The sequence below is a fragment of the Conger conger genome, chromosome 4 (assembly GCF_963514075.1).
Source record: "Conger conger chromosome 4, fConCon1.1, whole genome shotgun sequence".
Taxonomy (NCBI): Eukaryota; Metazoa; Chordata; class Actinopteri; order Anguilliformes; family Congridae; genus Conger; species Conger conger.
In genome coordinates this window covers 70,387,970-70,413,446 of record NC_083763.1, presented here as the reverse complement: position 1 = coordinate 70,413,446, position 25,477 = coordinate 70,387,970, and the positions used below count along the sequence as shown (strand labels likewise).

At 49.1% G+C, this 25,477-nt stretch overlaps 1 protein-coding gene across 2 annotated transcripts in view; it reads left to right on the top strand.

Annotated features, from left to right (window-relative positions):
• tns3.2 (tensin 3, tandem duplicate 2) overlaps positions 1-25,477 on the top strand; it is an 81,681-nt gene that overhangs the window by 27,702 nt on the left and 28,502 nt on the right. For both annotated transcript variants that reach the window (XM_061239609.1, XM_061239611.1), the window contains exons 13-16: positions 2,727-3,803; positions 13,575-13,732; positions 15,957-16,089; positions 17,366-17,446. In XM_061239609.1, the coding sequence (XP_061095593.1) occupies positions 2,727-3,803; positions 13,575-13,732; positions 15,957-16,089; positions 17,366-17,446 (1,449 nt within the window). The remainder of the gene's footprint in view (positions 1-2,726; positions 3,804-13,574; positions 13,733-15,956; positions 16,090-17,365; positions 17,447-25,477) is intronic.

The window sequence follows — 25,477 nt, the reverse complement described above, 5'->3', positions numbered from 1 at the left end:
GCAGGCTGCTTGCCTGTGCAGAACCGCCTGAGAGAGAGGCAGAGAGAGAGAGAGAGAGAGAGAGAGAGCCAGGAGCTGAAGTGCCTCTTGGGACTGTGCTGAGTGCTACCAGCAGAGCTCCAGGCCAGCCTGCCTCTCTTACCCCAGCTCCCCCTCTCCCAGCGCGGGGAAGGAGCCGCCACGGCCAGCCTGCCCTGCTGGAGGTGTTTGTGTAGCTGCTGCTGGACTCCAGTGTGCGTTTCAACAAGTGCTGACTGAAGTGGAGGAACAGGAGGAGGAGAAGAAAGGTGGGGGGGGGGGCCGGGGGGCGGAGGGGGTCTTTTATCATGCGTGTCTGGTATTTGGGATTCATAGCCCGGGCTGGTCTGAGAGCCGGGCTCTGAATGGCAGATTGAGTCAGGTATGTGGCTGACATGGGCCGTCTCGCTTGTTTGCCTGTTTGCCGGTTTTTCTGTTTGTCTGTTTGCTGCGGCAGTTCAAAAGGACACTAAGTCCAGTCTCAAAAAAAACTTTTCCTTTTTCTCTGACAGTTTTTTGACGGGTGCGGTGTGAAAACCGGTTGTTGTTTCCCTCTGTACAGCGCTGCCTTTTCTCAAGCTATTGATGGCTAGATTTTGTGTGAGTATTTTGGACTTGTTGTCTTTTCAGGACGTATGTATCATGACCCAGGCATTTTCTGATTCTGTCGATATTCGTGAGGGACGTTCAGGGCGAACTTTGGGTCAGATATTTTGATCTTTATGTGGTCTGCTGTAAATTACACCGCCGATGTTAAAGGTCAAACACTTGACTGGGCTGTTATTGAATTGGCTCTCATGTCATTGTTTTTCAGCATGACCGCAGGAAACAATCATTCAGAGTGTGGAGCTCTGTGCGTGTTATCTGACTTAAGCTTTCTTCATATTCGAAAGATAACGCCGTAGACTTTGTTATGCCTGATCTTAAATTAACTGCATTGTGATTGCGTATAATGCTGGATAATTTTTTAGTTTTTTTTAAGAATCAGAGCTTAGCGTAACAGGAGTAAAACCTGATCAGGCTGGCTGTCAACAGCGAGCGGAATCACTTTGTGTGATTCGCGGGGGCGTTTATCTCATTTTCCCGTTCCGTGTGACCTCAGGTTAAGCCCCTGAAGTGGCTCCAGTGATCCCCTCCTCCGTCATTCGTCTTCCTGCTCGCCGGGCGGGTTTAGTCGGCGAATCACGTCCGAGCGGGACGGGCGCGCAGTGAAAGGGGCTCTATGGCGCGTTGGGCGGGCAGGGCTCTGAATGGGCCCGTGTCGGAGCGGAGGTGTGGATGTGCCGCGTCTCCCCGCGGCGGTGTGGGGGGCGGTCAGCTGTGTTTGTGGGGCCCGCACGCCGGCGTGCGGGGCTGCTGGTGCGGGGCGGGCGGGGCGGGGGCGGGCGGGGGCGGGCGGGGGCGGGCGGAGCTACCTGCCCCGGTGGCGGACGTGTTCTTTGATTGCTGTTCTGAGCTTTATCTTGATCAGTGTCTGGAGAAAGGAGACATGTTTTTGTCTTTTCGTTCCCCTCCGGGCTGCATTTCTTTTGTGAGTGTGTGTGTGTGTGAATGTGTGTATGTGTATGTGTAGTGGTTTGTGTGTGTGTGTGTGTGTATGTATAGTGGTGTGTATGTGTGTGTATATGTGTGTATGTGTATGTGTAGTGGTTTGTGTGCGTGTGTGTGCATCATTGCAGTGGTGTGTATGTGTTTGTGTGTGTGTATGTGTCTTTCTGTGTGCAAGTGTGTGTGCATGCGGACGTGTCGTCTTTTGTATGCGTGCATTCGTATTTGTACATATGGAATGTGTGTGTGTGGGTGTGTGTTACTGCAGGCATGTGTGTGAGCCTGTGTGTCTGCAGTCGTGTGTAGTGGTGTGTGCGTGTCTCTGTGTGTCTGTATGTGAGTGTGTGTGTGTGTGTCTCTGTGTCTGTGTGTCTGTGTGTGAGTGTGTGTGTCTGTCCGTGTCTCTGTGTGTCTGTGTGTGTGTGTGTGTGAGCCTGTGTGTCTGCAGTCATGTGTGTGTGTGTGTGTGCGTGTCTCTGTGTGTCTGTGTGTGACTGTGTGTGTGTGTGTCTCTGTGTGTCTGTGTGTGAGTGTGTGTGTGAGCCTGTGTGTCTGCAGTCATGTGTGACACATTGCCTGCTGCGTGTAGGCACCTGCACAGGAATACCTGCCTGCACAGCGGCCTCTGTGTGCTGGCCACTGTAACGTGTGTGTTCTTCTGTACCACATGTACTGTGTGTGTGTGTGTGTGTGTGAGAGAGCTTTTATGTGTGCGTGTGAATGTGTGTGTGTATATGTGTGGGTGTGTCTATGTGTGTGTGTGTGTGAGCTTGTATGCCTGTGTATATGTGTGTGTGTATGTGTGTGTGTATGTGTGTGTGTGTCTGTGTGTGTGTGTGTGTGTATGTGTGAGGGAGGCCTGTGGCTCTACTGTACAGCCTATATCGGAGCAGTGTGTGTAAATTATTTACAGCCACCGGCCCCGCACTGCAGATGTCCTGACCATTATATGCTGGAACTGTGTGTGTATATGTGTCTGTGGCAGGGTGTGTGTGTGTCTGTACATGTAGGTCTGAATCACTTTGTCTCTCTTATCTCATCTTGCCCCATGCGTACGTTCCAGTGTATAACTATTTTGTGTGTATGTATTTACTGTATGTATGTATGTGTATGAAGGAGGTCTAAATCTCCCCCTCTCTCTCTCCCTCGTTCTCTCTCAGTGCCGCACGCCCAGGGCCCAGTGGACGGCAGTCTGTATGCCAAGGTGAGGAAGAAGAGTGTGGACGGAGCGCCGCCGGTGACCAGTAGCCCGGACCCCAGTGAGCAGGCCCTCTCCACGGGCAGCGACTCGGGCCACTCCAGCGCCTCCCTGTGGACCAAGCGGGGCCCGTCGCGGCAGGAGCGGGCGGAACTCAAGCGCCTCCTCAGCGGCATCGGGCTGGACGGCGGCGCCGAGCCCGCGGGCGAGATGGCGGATGGCGGCGCGGGCGCGGCGGGAGGGGCCGGGGCTCTGCTCGTGGTCCCCGCCCTGGTGCACGTGAACGGGGACGCCCCCGGCGCCCGCGAGCGCGAGACGGACATCCTGGACGACGAGGTGCCGTCGCACGACCTGCGGAGCGTGGACAGCATCGGCACGCTCTCCTCCTCCGAGGGGCCCTGCTCCAACGCCCCGAGCCTGGGCCACTTCGGCTACCACAAGAGCAGCCAGAACTCCCTGCTGTCGGACGGCTTCGGCAGCCACACGGGCGAGGAGCCCCACGCCGCCCCCCTGGGGGGCGACCACGGCCTGGGCGGGCCTGAGGACTACGACCGGAGCTTCGGGGAGGCCAAACCGAGGGGCCCCGCCCCCGGCCCCCAGACGGCCTCCCCCAAGCCCCAGGGCTTCGGCCAGGACAGCTACTCCACCCACACCTGGGTCCGGCAGCAGCAGATGGTGGCCGCCCAGCAGTACCAGTACCTCCCGGCCGAGAACGAGGCCGTCTCCCCGAAGGCGCGCGCAGTCCTGCAGCCGCCCACCAGGGGGCGGAGCAGCGCGGAGGCGGTGCAGAGGGTCGCGGGCGGCGACTCGACCGCGCCCAGCCGAGAGGAAGAGCTCAACGCGCTCACCGTGGACATCGACCAGTCCATCGACCAGCTCAACCAGCTCATCATGGACCTAGACCCCACCTTCGTGCCCATTCCCACCCGCTCAAACTCCGTCAAAAAGGCCCACGCCAACGGATCCGCCTCCGTCTGCGCCAACGGAGTGGGCCGTCGGCACAGTCCGGAGGACATGCATCCCAGCATGCACCAGTCAGGTAAGGCCACAGAGAACTCAAAAGAACTCTCTTCGAATGTTGCTGCAAATCTTGTCTTCAATTTTATTGGATGGTGGTGATTAGATGTATAAATTAACAAGATGGCAAATGACGACCTGTGATATAAGTTGGTATTTGTATGATTTTCAGTTGAAAGGCAGACACTTGGTGCAGACCAAATCTTTGTTCTGATCTTCAGGAGTTGCAGTTGCTATTGTGCTCATTTACATGTTGTGTTGTTTGCTATGTCCTCTCATTTGAAAGAACTAACATGTCAAAAAATACTGTGAATACCAACCAAATGTTTAGATGATTTGACAAATTGCATGGGGTGAAAGGCTGAGTTAAGGCTTGTTCACAGCAGATCTTATCCAATACCAAAATCAGTGCCCAACATCAGCCCCCTATCCCTCCTGAAACAGTGTTGTAAAACCTTCTCATTAACAGTAAATATCCAATCTTTGCAGGACTAGCCTGTGAGTATTCTTTACCTTTTTTCAAGGTTGGCTGCTGTCACAGAGAGCTCAGAGTGAAATATTAGCAGTGTCACGTACAGCCTTGCACAGTTCGGTAGCTTTATGCCAATCCTGAGTTTCTAACTGGCCAGTCTCAGGATAGGTCATTTAGCTCTGAGCTTATGACCAACCGATAAGAAGCAGAAGGGCAAAAATCACCTGTTACGTAAGACTTAGGGTGTGTGAGTGTGTTTTTCTCTGCACTTGTGTGTGTGAGCTGGTTTAGTCAAACATTGGACAGGGCTTGGGTTTTCTCAATCATTCACCTCACCTTAACTGTAAACAATTTAAAGGTGAGAGTACATCTTTCTCTCTATATCTCTCTCTCTCTGTATATCGCTCTCTCTCTGCATATATCACTCTCTCTGTATATTGCGCTCTCTCTCTCCCTCTCTCTCTGTCTCTCTCTCTCTTTCTCTCTCTGTATATCGCTCTCTCTCTCTCTCTCTCTCTCTTCTCTCCTCTTCCATTAAAGCAGGCAGGAGCTGCCTCAGTGTGATGCTGGGTTGAAAGCCAGGCCGTGAGACTGTGTAGTTCTGCAGCTCGAGAGACGCTGGGTGTTGGGTCAGGCCTGATCGTCAGGGCCTGCCCCCATACAGTTCTGAGCCCACAGAGACCCCAGTCTGCACCGTCACTGGACAGCTGGGTCCCTGCACCCACCCACTGAAGCCGTTAAGATGTTTACGGGACAGGACAGCCGTGTCTGACCACCGCAGGGACCGAATGTTTACTCGTCTGCTTCCATCCCGAGTGCTTTGATTTCCTCCCTGACCCCAAAACCCTGAAGAAATCCCCGTCCGATTATCGGAGAACTTCCAAGCAAGCTCAGGGAGGTTAAAGTGTCCCGTCATGCGTAGCTGAACTCGGCCATTAGATGTACCCATTAACCAGGGGCTCTTTTGAGATAATTCAATCTGTTAGTCATGTGTGAGGCAAGAATTCGGCTCGCTCTGCCGCTTAGCAACCTGTGATCCGCTTAGCCACCAACAGTGGAAACTTCACGCATCGTTATTCAAACCTCTTTCCCTCTTTTTTTGGGGTTTGCCTGGTCACACAGCGCACGCATCATAACTTCAGTGGCTATGCTACAGCAGTATAAGTCTAAAAAATCAGTCTAATAAATACCTAATAAAGTCCTCACTGAATGTATTGTTGTTGAATGTTTCTGACCAGCACCTCTCCGTACTTGACGCATATCACAGTTAAATGCCTTCCTCATATGCTAGTCAACCATACCATGCGAACGGCCCTACAGGCTTGTTTTGCCAATGCATACCTGAGGCTGCTGCTTTCAGTAGGAATGCTTCCTATTACCAGTTGGCTACATTTCCTATTGTCTGCGGGTTCTGACAGAACTTCACAGGCTGTAACACGATCAGACTGACCCCCGTTTGGGCTTTGGAAGGGGTGCCGCGATATTTCAGCTATCAGATGTTATCATTTTCATTGCCCTGAAAAGTATTGATTTGAGGCGGGGGTTGTGTAAGGGCTGGGGAATGCGTTTGAAGTGAGTGACAGGTGGTGGGAGGCATGTTTCTCCCACTCGGTTGGCTGAGTGTCAGGTAGAGGCCTTCCAGGTATAACATCACGCCCCCTTTTAATGTCGTACTTTTGTGTTTGCTTTCTCTTTGCTGGCCCCAATAGCTGGTTCTACTGAGAGATTTTCATATTGTTCAGGTTCAAACTGATCTCCAGTCAACAGAGATTCTACCTGTGGCCGTCAGGGTATTTCTTCTTTCAATTATTAGTGAATTAATTGTAAGATTACGGACTAAAGGAACATTTATGATGTAAGGATGAAATCCGTGAAGGAACATGCTGGTAGAGGTTCTGGAGGGCAGCAGCCTTGCCTGGCTTTTGTGATTTCCTTTCAGTCAGAGTCTTTAGCCAATCATGACTGAAATTAAGCACTTGAGTGCAGGGACACATCAAAAACCAGCAGACACAATGGCCCTCCCGGATTCGCGTTTGAGATCCCTGCCGTAAACGGTGGCTGAGATAGCCTTGATGGCGGCAACAAAGCTATCTGACCTATCGTGTATCGCCCATCATCGCGTCTCGAATCAGGAAAAAAAGAGAAAGAAGTGAAAGGAGAAGAAGAACGCTGTTTGCAGGAGGCGCAGCGAGGTGTGTGGAATGTCCATGCGGGGAACGAGCGTGCCCCGGAGCGAGACGTTTCTCTCAGCGCCGAAAGGCCCTGCCGCGTAATTCCTACGTGAGGTGCACATACCTCTGTTGTGTTCCATCTGGCCAGAGCTGAGCTGGGTGCTTAGCCCCCCCCCCACCCCCACCCCCCGCTTTTGAAGTCTGTCGGGCGAAAACGCTAAGTGGCACTACCTTTTTGTCTGCGTTTATGTTTTTTTTTTTGTTGCCTTTTTTTGTTTTTAATTTGTAGGTCTGGCGAGAAGGGTGCTCCTTAGGCGAGTGGGACGGCTGGGCACTCTTGAAAATGCACGGTCTCACGGAGCGCTGTTGCGTGACTGGCCCGGGGTGATTACAGTGTGCGCCCACTCTTGTGACACCGGGGTTGCCAGACTGGGGAAGTTACCGCAATTATAGGGGATTTGAAGCAATCACGGGGGGCAAATTTACGGGATTCAGTGATCAGTGGGAAGCTTTTAAAAACAGGTCGGGGGCCAGAGAAAAGTCCTGAACTTAAATGAATGTGAGTTGAAAATGGGGGATTTTGTCAAGAATATTTAGGGTGAATAGAGTCCCCGGCTTGGGGGAGTGCTGCTTGTAGCTGTGAAACGGGTGAGCGGCAAGGCTGGGATCGCTCTGAACGTTCTGCCGGTAGGAACGCTAGAAAGACTTACCGTGTGAACAGTGACATCATACGCACAGGTAGAAGTACGAGAAAGCCTTACCGCGGGAACAGTGACATCGTAGGTACAGGTAGAAGCACTAGAAAGAGTTGCGGTATAAAGAGTGGCATCGTACATGCAGATAGAAGCACTAGGACGCCTTACCGCGGGAACAGTGGCAGCATATGTGCAGGTAGAAGCAGGAGAAAGCCTCACCGTGCGAACAGTGACATCGTACGTGCAGATAGGGGTGTCTGGCGAGTCGGGCCTCAGGTTACAGGCAGAGAAGGGCTTTGTGGGAACCAGAGACGTGTCAGAAACGTGATCGGGGCGACAGATGGAGATGAATGGGCGGAGAGGGAGGCAAGATTGGCGGTTGGGCCCACGTCAGTCCCAGCACAAAGCTAGGGGGCCAACGGGGCGGTGAATCACGGTTTAGTCGAGCAGTGATTCACTGCGGTGGATCACTTAAGTGTTCATCAATACAGACCTGAAATGTAAAGTGGTGCATCTGGGTGAATGACCCCTGGACACAGTGTAGTATTACACACAGAATAGCCTACACTTTCTGACTTTTTGTCTGTTTCTGGTCTTTGATGATGAATGTCAGTATGCTAATGTACCGAAGCCTTTTGAGTCCGCGGACGGTCTTAAAGTCTTGGATCTCATTTAATTTTGCCTTACGGGCAAACGTGTTTCTCGGGTCTTGGATCTTTGCCTCATGGTGTGTGTCAGGTTGTTTCAGGCGAGTGAGTCTTTGATTGCTCAGGGAAATCTCAATTTGCTGCAGTGAGGTGAGTCGGGTGTCAGATAATGAGGCATGGGAGTCTGATGCTTGTGGTGCATCTGAATGGGTTTCTTTCTGGGGCGAGCGAAACTCTCTTGGTGAGTCTAATCAGGCAGGTCATAGTCTGATTCTCTTGGTGGTGAGATTCTGTTCATAGGCTTGGAAAAAATCCTGTAGGAAGCAACAGGATAAATTGTGGGGAATATGATTGTAAATGGATTGAAGTCACACAAGTCTGTGACTCTGTCAGAGAGAGAGAGGCCTGGTTGTTATGTGACTGACTCTGATGCAACTCAGATGAGATTTGACTGTGACTCTGAATATGACTCTGACTGTGGCTGTGGCTGTGAATCTGAATGTTACGTGACTGTGTTGTGGCTCTGACTGAGGTGCTTCTGACTATGTCTCTGGACTGTGAATCTGAATTATGACTCTAACAGTGACTGTGATGTGGCTCTGACTGTACTGTGACTGTGACTCTGAATGTGCTGTGGCTCTGACTGTACTGTGACTCTGGCTGTGATTCTGATGTGACTCTGACTCTAACAGTGACTGTGACTCTGACTGTGGTGTGGCTCTGACTCTGACTCTAACAGTGACTCTGACTGACAGTGATGTGGCTGTGACTCTGACTCTGACTGTGCTGTGGCTGTGGCTCTGACTGTATCTCTGACTCTGACTGTGGTATGGCTCTGACTCTGACTGTGACGTGGCTCTGGCTGTACTGTGGCTGTGGCTCTTATTGTGACTCTGACTCTACTATGACGGTGACTGTGGCTGGCGTTCCTTTGTGTTGGCTGAGCTCCGAGTCCCAGCCTGCCGGAGCAGGACCCGCATGCCTGTCACGGCACCAGGAATCTGGGAATAATGTCTGCTGACAGGTGAGAGCGCGGCTCTCAAAAACAACAGCGAGAAAAACAGGGAGCTTTTCTTCCTCCCACCAATCAGCTGCCTCCGCCATGTGCGGGGGGAATTTACATCACACATTCGCGCTTAGGAATTTAGCAGACTTTCTTATCCAGAGCGATTCACAGATCTGTTGTTCTCTCTGTAATTACAAACCATTTCTACAGCTGGATATTTACTAAAAACAATTTGGCTTAAGTACCTTGTCAATGGTCCCCCACGTGGGTAAGCCGCAAAGTTATAAGCCCTGTTGTCTAACCCCTATGCTACACTGCCACCTACACAGAGAAACAGGGAAACACACACCACCCATGCGTATCATAGTTTACAATCATCTATTTGGATTTATAGATATATAAATCAAGTATATTCAATATTCAATAGTTAAGGTACAAGGATGAATGTATGGAGTAGCTTACCAGGAGTAGAAGCAGATAACCTTTTCTCAGTAGAATCATTTAGGAGCAGAGACCGGTTATCTCATCATTGAATACTTTTAGTTCTTAGGGTTAACCCTATTATGGCTTCAGATATTTACTGAATTTAGAGTTGTAAACAGAAAGTTCTGCATGGGTGTTGTGCTATCTGTTCATGGTCAGGTCCATTAAGATTTCTGGCTGAAGCCAGCAGCCCTTATAGAGTGACACTTACGTGGTTCATCCATAGAGTCCCAGTTTGCTACTTGGCTGGTTGTGTTTGTTTCACTGTAGAGTTCCGGAGTGCTCCTTGGCTGGTTGTGTGCTTGTTTTGCTGTCAGGTTCTGGAATGCTCCTTGGCTGGTTTTGTATTTGTTTGCCCTAGAGTTCCAGAGTGCTCCTTGGCTGGTTGTGTTTGTTTGCTGTAGAGTTCCAGAGTGCTCCTTGGCTGGTTTTGTATTTGTTTCGCTGTCAGGTTCTGGAATGCTCCTTGGCTGGTTATGTTTGTTCGCTGTAGAGTTCCAGAGTGCTCCTTGGCTGGTTTTGTATTTGTTTGCTGTAGAGTTCCAGAGTGCTCCTTGGCTGGTTTTGTATTTGTTTGCTGTAGAGTTCCAGAGTGCTCCTTGGCTGGTTTTGTAATTTGTTTGCTGTAGAGTTCCAGAGTAATGGGAAACAGACAAAGTGAAGACACATCGTCCGGGTGATTGATTCATAAACTCCCAGCTGAAGTTACGTGCTATGAGCACCCATCCTTTGGATACGCATTCCCTCCTCTCTCTTCCAAGCTCCCATGAGCATGTTTTGGGCGTGGCCAAGGCTACGGCCATAGAGTTTGCCTCTTGCCATTCGCTGTTCTTATCTCTGTTCTTAGCGCAAACTCCCAGATTTGACACGGGACACGGTGTTACTGGAATGGCACGGTTGTGCTAATGTTTAAAAGCCTTTCAGACCCACGAAGGAGATCTTCAGAGGAATTTTTAAAAATCCTTTATGGTTTACGGTTTTAGCATGTAGGCCTAATTTGACACGGGTGTAAAAGCGTGGTGTGGAAACAGTTCTGTAACCGTCAAGCTTTTCCAACGAGCAGGGACATTTGGTTCTGAAGCTCCCCGATTCGCCAGTATTGAGCATGTGTATCTTTCTATAACCGAAACAACCAAATGAACAGCCAAACGTCAGAGATCAAATGAAATGCTTCCGGGATAAAAACCATCACTGATATAGTATATGCAGCGAGCAGTGAGTTTGTACGAATTCCCTGTGAGCATGTGGTTTGTTTTTTCAATCACATGGAAGCTGCAAAGCTTCGCTGCTGATTGGCTGTGTTATCAGCACCCTCCAGATAACTGTGATATTTATTTTTTCCCGAAAGCATTTCACATGCCCTCTTTCGTTTGGTTGTTTACTACTCCATCAGGTATGAAAGATCACTTCTATGGTGGCAGTTATTCATTTTGCACTTTTAAAAGCCGTGATTCGATATTTCCTGCAGCCCTACTGCCTGTCAGGGTCAGAACCTACAGTACTAGAGAGAGAGAGTATCGGGTGTCAAAGACTACTACTGCCTGACTTCACCTGGGCCCTAACAGTAGGGCCTGACCAACATGACTGTGTCTTCAAATCTGCCTTCATGGGGGAGGTGTACGCAGTTATTTATGACAGCTGGCTGGTTGGTCATTTGGTCAGGTCCAGAGCTTGACAGATTTGGTCCAGCCACAGGGGCTGGAGCCAGGCCGGATCCTGTTTTCTCACCAGTAGAGAATCACAAAACCACTGCAGCAGTCTGAAACCGGTATACGTGCGCATTGTGTTTGTTCGCTTTTCTATGGCGATAACGACGTGTTGATTCGCACGGCTTTCCCATTGAAGTCACGAGGCGGAAGGTGGCCCAGCAGGAGGGCCATTTAGAGATGCCAAACACCTAATAAAGCTATCTTATCTCCGTTATCCTGGCATGCAGATAAGTGAAACGGCAGACTGTCAGTGGGGGACATATCAGCATAATCAGGTGGGACTTGAGTCAGATAGACATCTAATGTTTACGATGAGTGATAGCAGCAGTCATAAAACAAGCATCTGGCTCGATGGTCAACAATTTGACCCCAACCTCAACCCCCCGACCCACACACACACACATAAGCAACAGACACTCACACACATGCATACTCAAAGATGCGTAGATATTCCCACAATGAAATACACATTCGACACACAAACTCACGTAGGTGCTGATTGCCGGCAGTTGAAGTGCTCTCATAATCAGAGACTCACATTAGCAGCTCTCTGCGTTCCTGTGCATTCCTGTGTGCTTCATGAGCCCAACAATTAGCACCACGGCGTCGAGTGCAGCTGCCTGTCAAACGGGACGGAAGGTCTGACTTCAGTGTAGCTGTGCGTCCCTCCTGTGTGTGTGTGTTTGTGTGTGTGTGTTTGTGGAACAAAGATTACATCCTTAGATTTAATAAAGATTAGCTGTGTACCTGCATGTGTGTGTGTGTGTGAGAGTGCGTGTGTATGTGTGTGAGAGTGTGTGTGTGTGTGTGTATGTGTTTCTGGAACACAAAGTACATTCTCAGGTTTAATTGGGCATAGTTGTGTGCTGTGGAATTTCTTCCATTGAGGTTTGATGTTGTCCAGGTTGTCATAGCCACATTATTATATGTCAGCGTGTATGAGTTGATTTCTCTGGGTTTCTGTGCGGTTCTGTCGGGAGGGTGGTCCAGTTAAAGCCCTCAGCACGTCGTGACGGGACGTGTATTCTCTCCAGCGTCGGTTCAGACAGCCAGGAGCTCGCTGTAGCTCGTGCTGCACGTTTGCTGTGGATTTCCAGAGCAGCACTCGGCTCCGTGGGGCGTCGTGTCTCCCCCCCCGAAAACACGGCGTGATGATGAATGAACCCCGCAGCGGAACCCCGCAGAGGATGACCCTATCCCACAGTGCACCGCTGTGACCCCCCCTGCCGGGCGGTAACGACCTCTTCCTCGGGGCCTCAGGGCCCGGGGGCCACAGCGGCCCCTGAAGGCCGCCCGCCCGCCCGCGGTGTTGCCGGGTACAGGAGCCCCTGGAGCCCCGGCGGTGCCCCGTCTCCGGTGTGATCGCTCACCAAGAATGTGCCTGCTGCTGTGATTCATTTTCACCCGAAAATAAATAAGCAAGAGAAAAAAATGCAGAGAGATAAAAAAATGATGTTAAATAAACAGTTCCAGCATTCCATAAAAAAAATAATAAGATCTAGTATATCTAAAATCTGTGTATGTGTGTGCGTGCGCAGAAGTTTTACTTGCGATTATGCTCAGTTGTGGATTCTAAATCAAACCATCTCGACATCGATGCAAAGAGCAACAGCAGAACTTGTTTAAAGACCCTGTTGATACAGAGAGAATGTGGCACATGTTAGACTGAGCTGTGATTGAACAGTTGTCTCCCATCCATCACGCTGGAGCTGGATTTAAAGATGAAAAGGAGGATGGTTCATTAACCCGGGCCAGGGGGTGGGGATGGGCAGGAGCTGTAGAACAGGGATCTCTCTGATACCGGCTGAAGTGGTGGTCTGTGCTGTCCAGCCATCAGCAACAACTCCTGAACCCAGTCCCGCCACCTTCTTCTTCTTCTTCTTCTTCTTCTTCTTCTTCTTCTTCTTCTTCTTCTTCTTCTTCTTCTTCTTCTTCTTCTTCTTCTTCTTCTTCTTCTTCTTCTTCTTCTTCTTCTTCTTCTTCTTCTTCTTCTTCTTCTTGGCAACATTGGCTCGTCTGGCAGTTGGATGGTCGCCGGTTCAATCCCTCCCTGGGTCTGTGTTGAAGTGTCCCTGAGCAAGACACCTAACCCCCAAATGCTCAATTGTACAGAGGTTTGGGTAAAGGCGTTGTATCAATGCCAACCATTTACCATTTTACCATTCTTCTTCCTCTTCCTGTTCTTCATATATTAATGGAAATAATATGGAATGACGATGGTGATAACGGCAGTCATGATGAACACGGTGGTAACGGCAGTCATGATGAACACGGTGGTGATGATGGCAGTCGTGATGAACACGATGGTGATAACGGCAGTCATGATGAACACGGTGGTGATGATGGCAGTCATGATGAACACGTTGGTGATGATGGCAGTCATGATGAACACGGTGGTGATGATGGTGATGATGTCCCCCTGCTCTGATGACATGTTAAACACGTCTTATCTAACAGGCCTGCCGAAAGGCGGAGAGTCACAGGCGCTGGCTGTTGTGTTGACTGCGGGGCAGGGGCAGGGTGATTTATGTCGTGTCGATTGGGCCTAGCAGGGCTCTCTGGAATGCGTGGTATGGCCATTAACCCCCCCCCCCCCTTTCCCCTCCACAGTGGGAGTGGCCGGTGATGTCAGAGCGGGAGGCGCCCGGAGTCTGAGCAGGCAGGGCAGTGATGTCACAGACCACCCAGGGCTCCGGACCCCGGGCTGGAGCACCCCGGAGAAGTTCCACAACTCTCCCCTCTACACGCCCAACCTGCCCCCCTCTGAGGTACCACACCGCCCCCCGTACACACACACCCCTGTACCTGACCGCTACAGAGTTTTACCACAATAATACACTGCACCACACCGCCCCTCGTACACACACACCCCTGTACCTGACCGCTACAGAGTTTTACCCACAATACTACACCACACCGCCCCTCGTACACACACACCCCTGTACCTGACCGCTACAGAGTTTTACCCACAATACTACACCACACCGCCCCCTGAACACACACACCCCTGCACCTGACTGCTACAGAGTTTTACCCACAATACTACACCACACCGCCCCCTGAACACACACACCCCTGCACCTGACCGCAGTTTCACCCACAATACTACACCGCACCGCCCTCTGTACCTGACCGTTAGAGAGTTTTACCACTACACCACACCGCCCCTTGAACACACACACCCCTGTACCTGAGCGCTGGAGAGTTTTACCGACAATACTACACTGCACCGCCCCCTGAACACACACACCCCTGCACCTGACCGCTAGCTTTATCTGAAAACCGGCAGCAAGAAGCACACCGTATTCCAAATAACAGATCAACAATAGATCAATATAGAATTGCAATTATTATACACTATCCATAAATGGAAAGACAATACATTACCATTCTAGTGGTTACCATTTTTATATTGCAGTGGAAGGCAGGTTTGATCATCTTTTCTGCATTTACTACACTTGTCAAAGCATAACACTGGCCTATCTGTGAAATACGAAGCATTCCATTCGGATAATGTTGAGTAATTTCATATATCCAAATTTATTACTCGGTGTACTTACGCGATACTTTTTAGCGTTTGGCGATATAATTTTGTTGCCTCGGGGCGGAACAGCGCAGGCATGTATTTATTCATTGCTGAGACACGCTTAATTTACAGCCCTATTGAGCTGTCAGGCGTTTATGTACGGGGATATTCGTCAGCTAAATTGATGACTGCCCTGTGATTTACTGCGGTTTAGATTGGTGGTTCCCAAAATTTCAGTCAGACCCCCCCCCCTTGGGAACCGACATTCCTGTTAAGCTCCCCCCCCCTCTCCTCCGTAAACACACTTCTTGCGCTGTGCATCTTCGCCCCCACCACCCTGGTTCTGTGCTCCCCCACTCAGGGAACCTCTGGCTCAGACCGTTGTGTCGGAGAATAGCAGACAGTGTTTGTCTGGATAACCCGGAGAAATTCGTTACACATCGCCCGCGTTACACCTCGAACCCGTCGGTTATGCCACTCTCCGAGACCACAAGACGTTTCTGCGCTTCGCCCGAACCGCGCTGCCTCATACAGTGAGGTGTTACATTACTTTACATTATTGGCATTTGGCAGACGCTCTTATCCAGAGCGACGTACAGCTGATTAGACTAAGCAGGAGACAATCCTCCCCTGGAGCAATGTAGGGTTAAGGGCCTTGCTCAAGGGCCCGACGGCTGTGCGGATCTTATTGTGGCTACACTGGGATTAGACCTTGCGTGTCCCAGTCATGCACCTTAACCACTACGCTACAGGCCACCCCAGGTGTGAAAGGGTCTCGTGTTTCACGCTGCCTTCCCGGTGAATCACTCCCGCCGCGATCAGATAAGAAAGTGAGGAAAGGCCTGTGTTTGAGGGAGTGAAAGGTTGGGGGAAAAATGGCTGGAGTGAGAGCTTTAAAATGGCTGTTCACATAAACACTGGCTGGAGCTCGAATACGCATCCCTTGAGCCAGATGTTCCATTAGTATATGGCTGTTTTAATTCATACGGCTCATTTCTAAATGGCATGCCTGTAAGATTGATTGGGGCATTTTCTGTGACCTTTGAACCCTGTAAAGTGTATTGTGGGCCTGGCTGCAGTAACATGTATCACTGTGTGCATGGCTTTGGCATGTGGGATTTCAGTGTCGCCACACGGCAATATATTTTAAAGACTGTCTGCATGTTGTGTGTATATGTGTATGCATCTGTGGAAATCAGTGCAGCCGTCTGTGTGTGTGTGTGTGTGTGTGTGTGTGTGTGTGCGTGCGTTCCTATGCATGCATGTGTGCGCATGTATGTTTGTGTATGTGTGGATCTCAGTGCAGTAGTCTGTGTGTGTGTTTGTGTGTGTAATTAAAGCTTGTTTGCTTGTCTGTGTATAATTAAAGAGTGTATGTGTTTGTATGTGTGGCTCTAAGTGCAGTAGTCAGTGTGTGTGTGTATGTATCTGTGTATTATTAAAGACTTGTGTGTGTTGTATTGCAGAGGGGGGTCCTGTACAGGAGTGACAGTCTGGGGTACAGGGGACTTTCGGAGGACCTGGACTGCAGGGTAGAGGCAGGGAGTGATCAGGTCCCTCCCACACCCGCCTTCCCTGTCTCCCCGGCCACGCCTTACGGTAGGTCAGCCACAGCCCGAGGTCCTATCAGAGCCCAGGAATGCTCACAGATAACCGCTATCAGGTGTTTATCTCTGCGTTACGAGCCTCTTCTCCTCCAAATGGACGGGTTTCGTGGAATACCTGGCACCTTCTGCGCCAGGACCGCACCCAGCGGCGTGTATGCCAACTCACATTTCTCTGGCTTTTCCGTAAAGTCCTGAAAAACAACCCCCCCCTCGTCCGCTGACAGACGGGTGATAACAGCACCTCTCTCTGTATCTGCCTCCTTTCGAAGGCGCGGGCCGAGAAATGCAGTGTGTAGATCTGCAGTAAGCACCAGGCAACCCCCCCACCTGCTGTCGGATAAACATTTGTCCCTGAAAGGTATTTTGTGCTGGGTTCTGTTTTCGCAGCGTGTTTCCTGTGCTGTGACTGTGCTGACAGGGGTGTACAGGCCCTCAGCTGGCCCTGACACACACACACACACACACACTCACACACACACACACACACACATATATACACACATATACACACACATATACACACATATACACACATATACACACACATACACACACATACACACTCACACACACACACACACACACACACACACATACACACATACACACATATACACATATACACACACACACATACACACAAATATACACACACACACACACATGCACACACATGCTTTTGCACGCACACACACACACACACACACACACACACACACACTCTCACACACACACACACACACACACACAGTGCAGGGTGTATTTATCGCTGAGCAGGCAGCTCGCCGAGCGGACACACACACGCACACACACACACACACACACACACGCCAGAGAGAGGAGCCTCCACCGGACGCCTCCACACATCCGCGTCCCCCTGCTGTCTCAGCACACAGGGGCAAACAGCCCCTCTCCCTCAAGGCCCGCCGCCGTGCCCCTTCACACACGTGACACACGTGTGGGACCTGTGTGCCTGTCACTTTGTGTGTATTTGGTGGGGAATATTTGTCCGGCGGTGTATGCCAGGAACTGACCTGTCTGTCCGAGTTCCCAGACTTGTGCTGAGCTGACAAAGGCTTAGGTTTGCACCTGTGCGTAAGGCCGTAAAGAACGACAAAATGTTTTTCCTAAAATTTGTGGAGTGCCACTGCCCTCACAGCCCACGCGTTGGACAATAGGAAGTGTTCTCTGGTTATTTCCGGCTGTGTGCTGTTTTGTCGGAAGCGCACCTGCACCTCAGTGTAACCCACCCCTCCTCCCCCCCTCAGTGAAGAACATGGCGGAGTTCTCCCTGGCGAAGCTCGCGGGTCAAACCGGCGGACGGTACGAGGCCTACAGGACGGGGCACGGTGAGTACCCCTCCTCTACTTTAACCCTTTCGGGCGTGAGGTCACAAATATGGGACTAAAATGTTCCTAAGTGAACGTTCTAGCGCTGATGTTACAACCACAACTGGTCATTGGAAACAATGGAGTTTTAGAAAGCTGAATGAAAAAATTTGAAAAACATCCCAAAAAAACTCTTCAAATCCTTAGACAAAGGATCGGTTGGTAGCCCCATAAGGCAACGGCTAATTTGCGATTGCGCAAACCAGGGTCTGTTTGGCGGTCTGTATTCCATCATCCTCTAGTGACCCCAACTGGTCAGTCAGGCGCCGGTGGACTGCAGATGAGAGGTCCTCCTCTGACCCTACACTATGTGAGCTTGGCTGTGCGCTGGTGTGTGAAGACCAGTAGGCTGGTGATATGCTTTTCAGAACCTCTGATGTGTTCACTCTCCCTAATCATCAGCGAGGGCTGCTATATTAACGCGCCTATAAATATTCATTGAATTAGGGGAGGGATTGGACATGCTCAGACCCACATTGGGCACCAAATTTATATTTAAAAAAAAAATTATTTACTTTTTTTTTTTTAAAGGATAGGCAAGGAACTTACGTAATGATCTCTTCCTAAAATAGCTGGATCTTAAGAGCCACTCCGGTGTTTAAAGTCAACACACTGGCTGCTTTCAGAGGTGCGGGAAAAACAAACCAACGTCTCCCTCTCAGCATTGTTTATTGTCAATGCCAGGAACCAGCTGAACCTCACAGTGCCAACGCAGGCTTGTCCACACACTTCCTGAATGCCAAACCTCCCTAAAAGTGCTACAGCGTCATCTGCACTGGATCTGAGATTAATCCCAAAGCATTCTTTCATCCCGCTGTGATGGTAATCCACCCGAAATCTAACGCCAGAGCACAGCATTTCTGCCACAGGGCTGCAGAGAATCTGCCCTGAGAGCAGAGTGTGGCTCAAACTGAGTACACCCAGGGCAACAGAGGATCTGCCCTAAGAGCAGAGTGTGCATCAAACTATCAAACTGAGTACACCCAGGGCAACAGAGGATCTGCCCTGAGAGCAGAGTGTGGATCAAACTGAGTACAGCCAGGGCAACAGAGGATCTGCCCTAAGAGCAGAGTGTGGCTCAAACTGAGTACAGCCAGGGAGACAGTACGGCCTTCACAAGAGCATGGCTACAGGAGTGGAGCCTACAAAATCTCTGTCACATGGTAGCGCCCAGCCAATCAGCAGGCAGCGTGTCCGTGCAGCATTTCACGTGCCTTCCAAACACTGGGGCTATTTTGACTGGGCCTATTTATTTATGAATTCTTAACAAATAAGTCTCATTTCAGAATAGTCAGCAATGACTATTGCACCATTTTTACTGTGTCTGCTTGCCCTTCACTCCTCTGGGTGAATACCACGGTGAGATTTTAGTTGCTGGATTCGGGACAAAAGTGCATATTTTTCATGGCCCAGCAGGTGTCCTGAGCACTTGAGCTGTGCAGTCCTGGCGTGTACGTGCAACACGGCAAATACAGCATGGTAAATAAATAACGCCCCAGGTGAACTTTGAGCCAAAGAGGTGTGTGGGTGGGGTGGGGTACAGTAGTTTGGGGAAGGGGGTGTGTGTTCGTGTGTGTGGGCATGCGTGTGAGAGTGTGTGAGTGTATATGTATGCATGTGTGCGTGTGAGTGAGTGTGTGTTCATGTGCATGTGTGTGTGTGCATGTGTGTCAAGAGTACGTGTGCATGTGTAAGAGTGTGTACCCAGGTGCGTGTGTGTGTGTGTGTGTGTAAGTGTGAAAGGGCCAGGTCTTGCCCAGTCCTTGGCGGAGGTGAGGAGTTAGGTGTGTTCTCAGGTGTGTAGCAGTGTTTTGTTTGAGCAGCTGCTGGAGGCAGGCTGGTCAGGGCTGGAGGCAGGCTGGTCAGCTGCTGGAGGCAGGCTGGTCAGCTGCTGGAGGCAGGCTGGTCAGGGCTGGGGGCAGGCTGGTCAGCTGCTGGAGGCAGGCTGGTCAGGGCTGGAGGCAGGCTGGTCAGGGCTGGAGGCAGGCTGGTCAGGGCTGGAGGCAGGCTGGTCAGGGCTGGAGGCAGGCTGGTCAGGGCTGGAGGCAGGCTGGTCAGGGCTGGGTGGGATATGTCAGTATACTCCATCCCAGTGTGGTACAGGCTCTCAGTGAGGCTGCAGGCACCAGGTGAAGAGGGGGATTATGGGAGGTGAGCTGTGTAACGGGACATATTCTGGGCCCAGCCGGTAAAAGCCTTGCGGCTCAGAGCCCGGTCTCTGACAGGGGATTATCGCTGACCTTTCTGCCATTTCACAGGCCTGTCCTGGTACAGAGACGGCCCTCACACACACAGCCCAGCCCAAATACACGCCTCTGTGCTCACACACAGGCCAGCCCAAATACACGCCTCTGTGCTCACACACAGGCCAGCCCTAATACACGGCTCTGTGTTCACACACACCTCTGTCCACACACACAGCCCAGCACTCAGAGATTCACAGTTCTCTGGTTCACAGTTTCTCACGGATGGGTTAGGGTGGTCTGGGCCAGACAGGTTCTGATAACCTGGTTCAGACTGTCTGTGCAGACCAGTAAGGTTCATATCGCCTGTATATAATGAGAAAGGACAGATTGGGCTGAATTGACCTTGTCTTGTCATTGTATAGCTTAGCTTGGTTTCATGTAGTCATGTAGCTTGGTACAATAAGGTTCATATTTTGGTCCAAAGAGCATGGTCGAGTTAGCATGGCTCAGACAACAATTATTGTTTAATCAAAATTAATATTGTGTTCAGACATCCTGGTTCGGATGCTGCTATTCTTATTGCGTAGTTGACATATTCTGGCTCAGAAAGCTATGTTCGTTCAGCTCGGTTCAGACATGTGGTTTCAGGAAGGATTATGAGCCTAACACACATGCCTCCATAATCCCCTGTTGTGTCATCTGAAGTGGAAACATGACCTACCCCGACATTCACGCAACAGTTCAGGTGAAGGAACCGCTCGCGCTAAACTTTTGATCTTTGTACAGTTGCTAGCTTCACTGATAAGGGATTGAATCCGGCAGATGAATCAGCTATGTTTGATCATGCCTTTTTATTGTCATTAAAATGTTAAACATTACTTTTTCTTTTGTGTATTGCTAAACTACCTTTGGCTCATCTGGCACACTCTGAAGACCAGTTGGATCTAAATTCCTGTAGCCTTGCTCAGATGAGTCAGGCTGTAAGGAAGGAATCCATGACTACAGTCCAAATTCAGTGGGTTTCTGGTGCATCTGAGGACGCCACCTGTTTATACACACCTAGCGATATCTGTGTTTGGATTAAGGCCTTAATGATTAGATTTGTGTGACTTTTTTTTAATTCATATAATTTCATGAGGCAAGTGAGAATGAAAATCTTGTTTGAATTACGATAAGAATGGGATGTGTGTGTGTTTGTGTGTTTGTGTGAACCAGGAAACTCCTTGCTTTAAATACAATAGGCAGCTGTGCACACAAGCAGCAAATGCAAATTATAAACATGTTGATACCCAAAATAAGATTAGGCAGCATTTTTAACGACAGGGCTTTCGCCAAACCCAGAATGCTCTCTGACGGGTAGAGCAGTGAGTTGGGCTCTAATGGGAGTTTATCTGAATCCAGCAGGAGGTGTTGGCTTCACACTGCGCAGAGGCTGACCTGGGCATTGGGGCGTAGGCTGGTATTCTCTGGCCTGGTGGATCTGGCACACTCATCCTAGAGCCGTGAAAAGAGGGAGGGTGACAGGAGTTATCCGCACGTACGCCCCGGTGATTTACAGCCTCTCCACCCAGGAGGCAGCTCCTAAATTCTTACTCTTGCGTGCCATCTGGAAAATATCTAAAGACAGATTTTTATTTTATTTTTTTATCATGGGTGATATTATGCCAATCAGCATTTTTCATCTGCAGGGAACTATGAAAAACACACTTTGTACTGAAAAATGTCTCTGTGGTAGATGCACCTCAGTTAAGTGCAGTATTAGTTTTTCATTAAACGTTCCATCCTTTCTCTCACCTTGGAACTACTGTGGGGTTTTTTTTTTCCCCCAGTTTGACTGCTTTCTGCTTCACCAGTGCCACGTTACAAAGGAATGATGGTACATTAATATTCAGATCTTAATTCTAAGTGATTTCATAATGGACGGAGCTCTGCATGTTTTCCATGGAAAGACACACTTTGGACGGGCTTGCGCACGCCCAAAATCACTGGAAAGCAGAAGAGCCTTAAGCGCCTACGCTGCTATCCACAGCAGCAGCCATGCTAAAAATACCCCTGGAGAGGGAAGTGTTTTTTTTGGGGGTTTTTTTATCAGGATATAAACAAGTTTCCTGCGCTCGAAACCTTCTCCATGCACATTCACTGGACATCCTGCACCCTCCCAAGTGGCAGTGTGTGTGCGTGTGTGTGTATGTGTGTGTGTGCGTGTCTATCTGTGTGTGAGTGTGTGTGTCTATGTGTGTGCATTTGTGTTCGTGTATGTTTGTCAGTGTGTGTGTGCGTGTGTGTGCGTGTGTGTGCATGTGTATGTTTGTCAGTGTGTGTGTGTGTGTTTGTGTCTATCTGTGTGTGAGTGTGTGTCTATGTGTGTGCATTTGTGTTTGTGTGTGTTTGTCAGTGTGTGTGTGTGTGTTTGTGTGTGTGTGACTATATATGTGTGTATGTATGTGTGTGTGTGTCAGTGTATATGTGCATGTGGGTGTGTGTGTATGTGTGTGTGTGTGTGTGTGTCTGTGTTACATCAGGAAATGGCAGGATGAGCACTTCCTCTGAGTCACAGGACTGAGGTTCCGCTGTCCATCTCTCAGATATCCGTCTTGATTGATATACTAAATCCGCCTTGTATGCACCCCCAACAGTTCACACACTTCAGTGGAGAATCTCCCACAGTTTTTCTCTGTGAAGAAGTGTGAAAACTTCTACCCATCAAATGTCATTTCAAATCTATTCAGCCAGTTTGAATCACTGTTATTTGGCTTCACGCAGAAAGGCAAACTTGCTCTAAAAGTGAATGTTTTGTAGCGTCTGTTTGCCTCGGTGACATAACCGCCATCTTGAATCTCCACTCTCCCCGCGTGAGGCCGCGCAGGGCCCAAATTCATGCGAATGCCACCGCTTGCTTAGCAAAGACACAGTAATTAAAAGCCGTTGCCATGGAAACGACGCAGTCATGCCAGCACTGCATTAAAAAAACAAGGGGTAGCAAGAACTCCCAGCCCTGTGGCAGTTCTGAGACAGACAAAAGTTTTTTTTGCGGGGGGGGGCTGGAAAACACACAGTACACACTTTACTGTTTGTGGCTTGACTGGCCAGTAAAAGGAAAAGGGTTCTTTTAATCATACAGGAAGAAACCACAAGCAAAAGACCAGAAGAAATGTCGTTTTAAATTAGCAATTGCGAGGGGAAGGGATTGTCTGTTTATTACGAAGCAACAACGATGGCAACACACATTTGCGGCAAACTTGTCTTCCGATTCACCAGCTTGAGGTACATTGCTCCCTGCTGCATCGTTCCGTACGCAACGGCAAATCTTTGGATGCTTGCGCATTTGTCTGTCTATTTCTAGCACAGTGTATGAGTTTGCTATTATAACCTATTGCTCTGTGTCACGTCATAATAAACAGACAGAACCCCCTTATTATTCACGTAGAGGTCACTCTCCTGTATTCTGTGTGTTTTCGTGTGTCCTCTGCCTCAGCAACATTTTGCTTGTACTTGGCAGAAATGTTTTTTTTTTTTGCTTTGTGGATTCTTTCTCACTAACAGTTAATAAGAGAAGTCTGGAGCAACGCGGTCACATTAACCAGACAGCTTAAATAACAAAAGCACAGTTCATCAATAAATAAATAAATAAATAAATAAATAAAAAGACATTTTCAAGTGTTTACAGTGAACACTTTAATCTACGAAGATTTCACACGGGAAATGAACGGCTTGTTTCTATGAGAGCAGAGTTCAAGGACAGCCAAATGGCAACATTAAGATTCCACCAAAATATTACCGACGCAGCGTGGGTTGAACGACCATTTGTTTTTAACCTTAATAAAGAGGTCTCGTGAGCGACCCATTCATTTAAAGACTGTTGGAACTTTTTTTTCCTTGGGTGGTAATGATTACATATTTAGCCAAGCGGTACTGTAGGTCAACCATTTACTAAAAACGGCTACAGATGTCCCCTCGAAGACCACACCAGTGCGCTGCTTTCCCACAAGAGGTTCTTCGCGCAAAAAACGCGAGCTGTGATGGACTCGGGGGGTGGAAGGGGGACCTCTGGAATGCCTTGTGTACTCAGGTTTATTTTGATTTCTGTGCATTTCCTGTGGACGGGCTCGGAACGGGAACTACGTGAACTTCGGATTAAGTTGAAGTTGGAAAAACCTCTTATTTCCCACGACCTACGTCGTTTTCGTAATTAAATCTCTTTAATGATGGGTTGTAAGCACTGAAAAGTCACAAACCGAGACTCCTTTTAAAGAAAAATTAAACGTGAACGAATTGGGTATTCATGCGGGGAAATGCTCATGACGCCGCGCCTTAGTCCTTTTTTCGGACCGGAGCAGGTTGGCAGCTGACCCGTTGTTACCATGCGGGAAGGGGCCCCTTTGAGATCGGTAGAATCTCTGACGCAGCCTGATATTAACACGGTCACTTTGCGGGGCTGCTACCGCGCATGCAGATGCAGCCACTGTTGGCACATCATGAATGTAGTAGGCTACAATTACACCGAGGCTGGGCCGCAGATCAGCTGATAGGGAGGTGGGACATTCCAAACTGCGGGGAGCGCATGTTAAAAGCACAGTCCGGTGAGGAGAAACGTGGAGTTTAACTTCTGAGAAGGGCGATCGATTCGCTCTGAAGAACGCTACGACACATAGAAGACATAGGCGTAGAAACATCCTAAATGAATCATCCCTTGGAGCAAGCTATCCGTCAAAACTGGAATTTTAAGATGTATTTATTTTTATCGCAAAATTGTCAGCTTCTGTTCCGGAAAAAGTTATCTCGGCCTACATCTTGTTTGTTTTCGTTCGTTTTAATTTATTTTCGTAATTAAAATAATTATAGTTCAAAAAGTTAAGCCCTTTAAAGTCAGAATGATGCAAATATTTATGTGAAGTCCAAGGAGCCTTTTGGCTGAAGAGATCAATCTTACATAACAAAACAGCATGGACATAAACCGTGTGAACTTCATCTGTGTAGCCAAAACAGTGGGGAATAACAGAGCTCCTAGCTCTGGCAGTGGGTTCACTAACTTCACATCAGGTGTCTTGTGTTAAGCACAAGAAGCTTGTGTATTCTGATTGTAATACGTACACTCACCAAGCACTTTATTAGGTATTTATTAGACTTATTTTTAGACTTCTACTGCTGTAGCCTATCCGTTGAGAGTAATGATGTGTTGTGTGTTCAGAGATGCTGTTCTGCATACCACTGTTGTGATGTGTGGTTATTTGTGTTACTGTCACCTTCCTGTTAGCTTTGACCAGTCTGGCCATTCTCCTCTGACGGCTCTCATTAACAAAGCATTTCTGTCTGCAGAACTGCTGCTCACTGGCTGGATTTTATTTTGTTTTTTGTACCATTCTTTGCAAACTCTAGAGACTAGTGTGCATGAAAATCCCAGGAGATCAGCAGTTTCTGAGATACTCAAACCACCAACAATCATTCCACGGTCAAAGTCATTTCGATCACATTTTTTCCCAATTCTGATGGTTCATGTGAACATTAACTGAAGCTCCTGACCCGTATCTACATGATACGCTGCACTGCTGCCACACAATTGGCTGGTTAGATAATCGCATATATAAGTAGGTGTGATAAAGTAAAAACGTTCCTAATAAAGTGCTCGGTAAGTCTATATGTACACTCAAAGGACTGAGAGGGTTGACGTAGGGTACAATTCACCGCTGGTTTCCTGTCTGGTCTTAATTTAGGAAAAAAACCCTCTTTCTTTTTATAGAGCTTGTTACTTGCACAATTTACATTTTCAGTAATTCAGGTTGACATACATAATAAACATGTTGAAGCA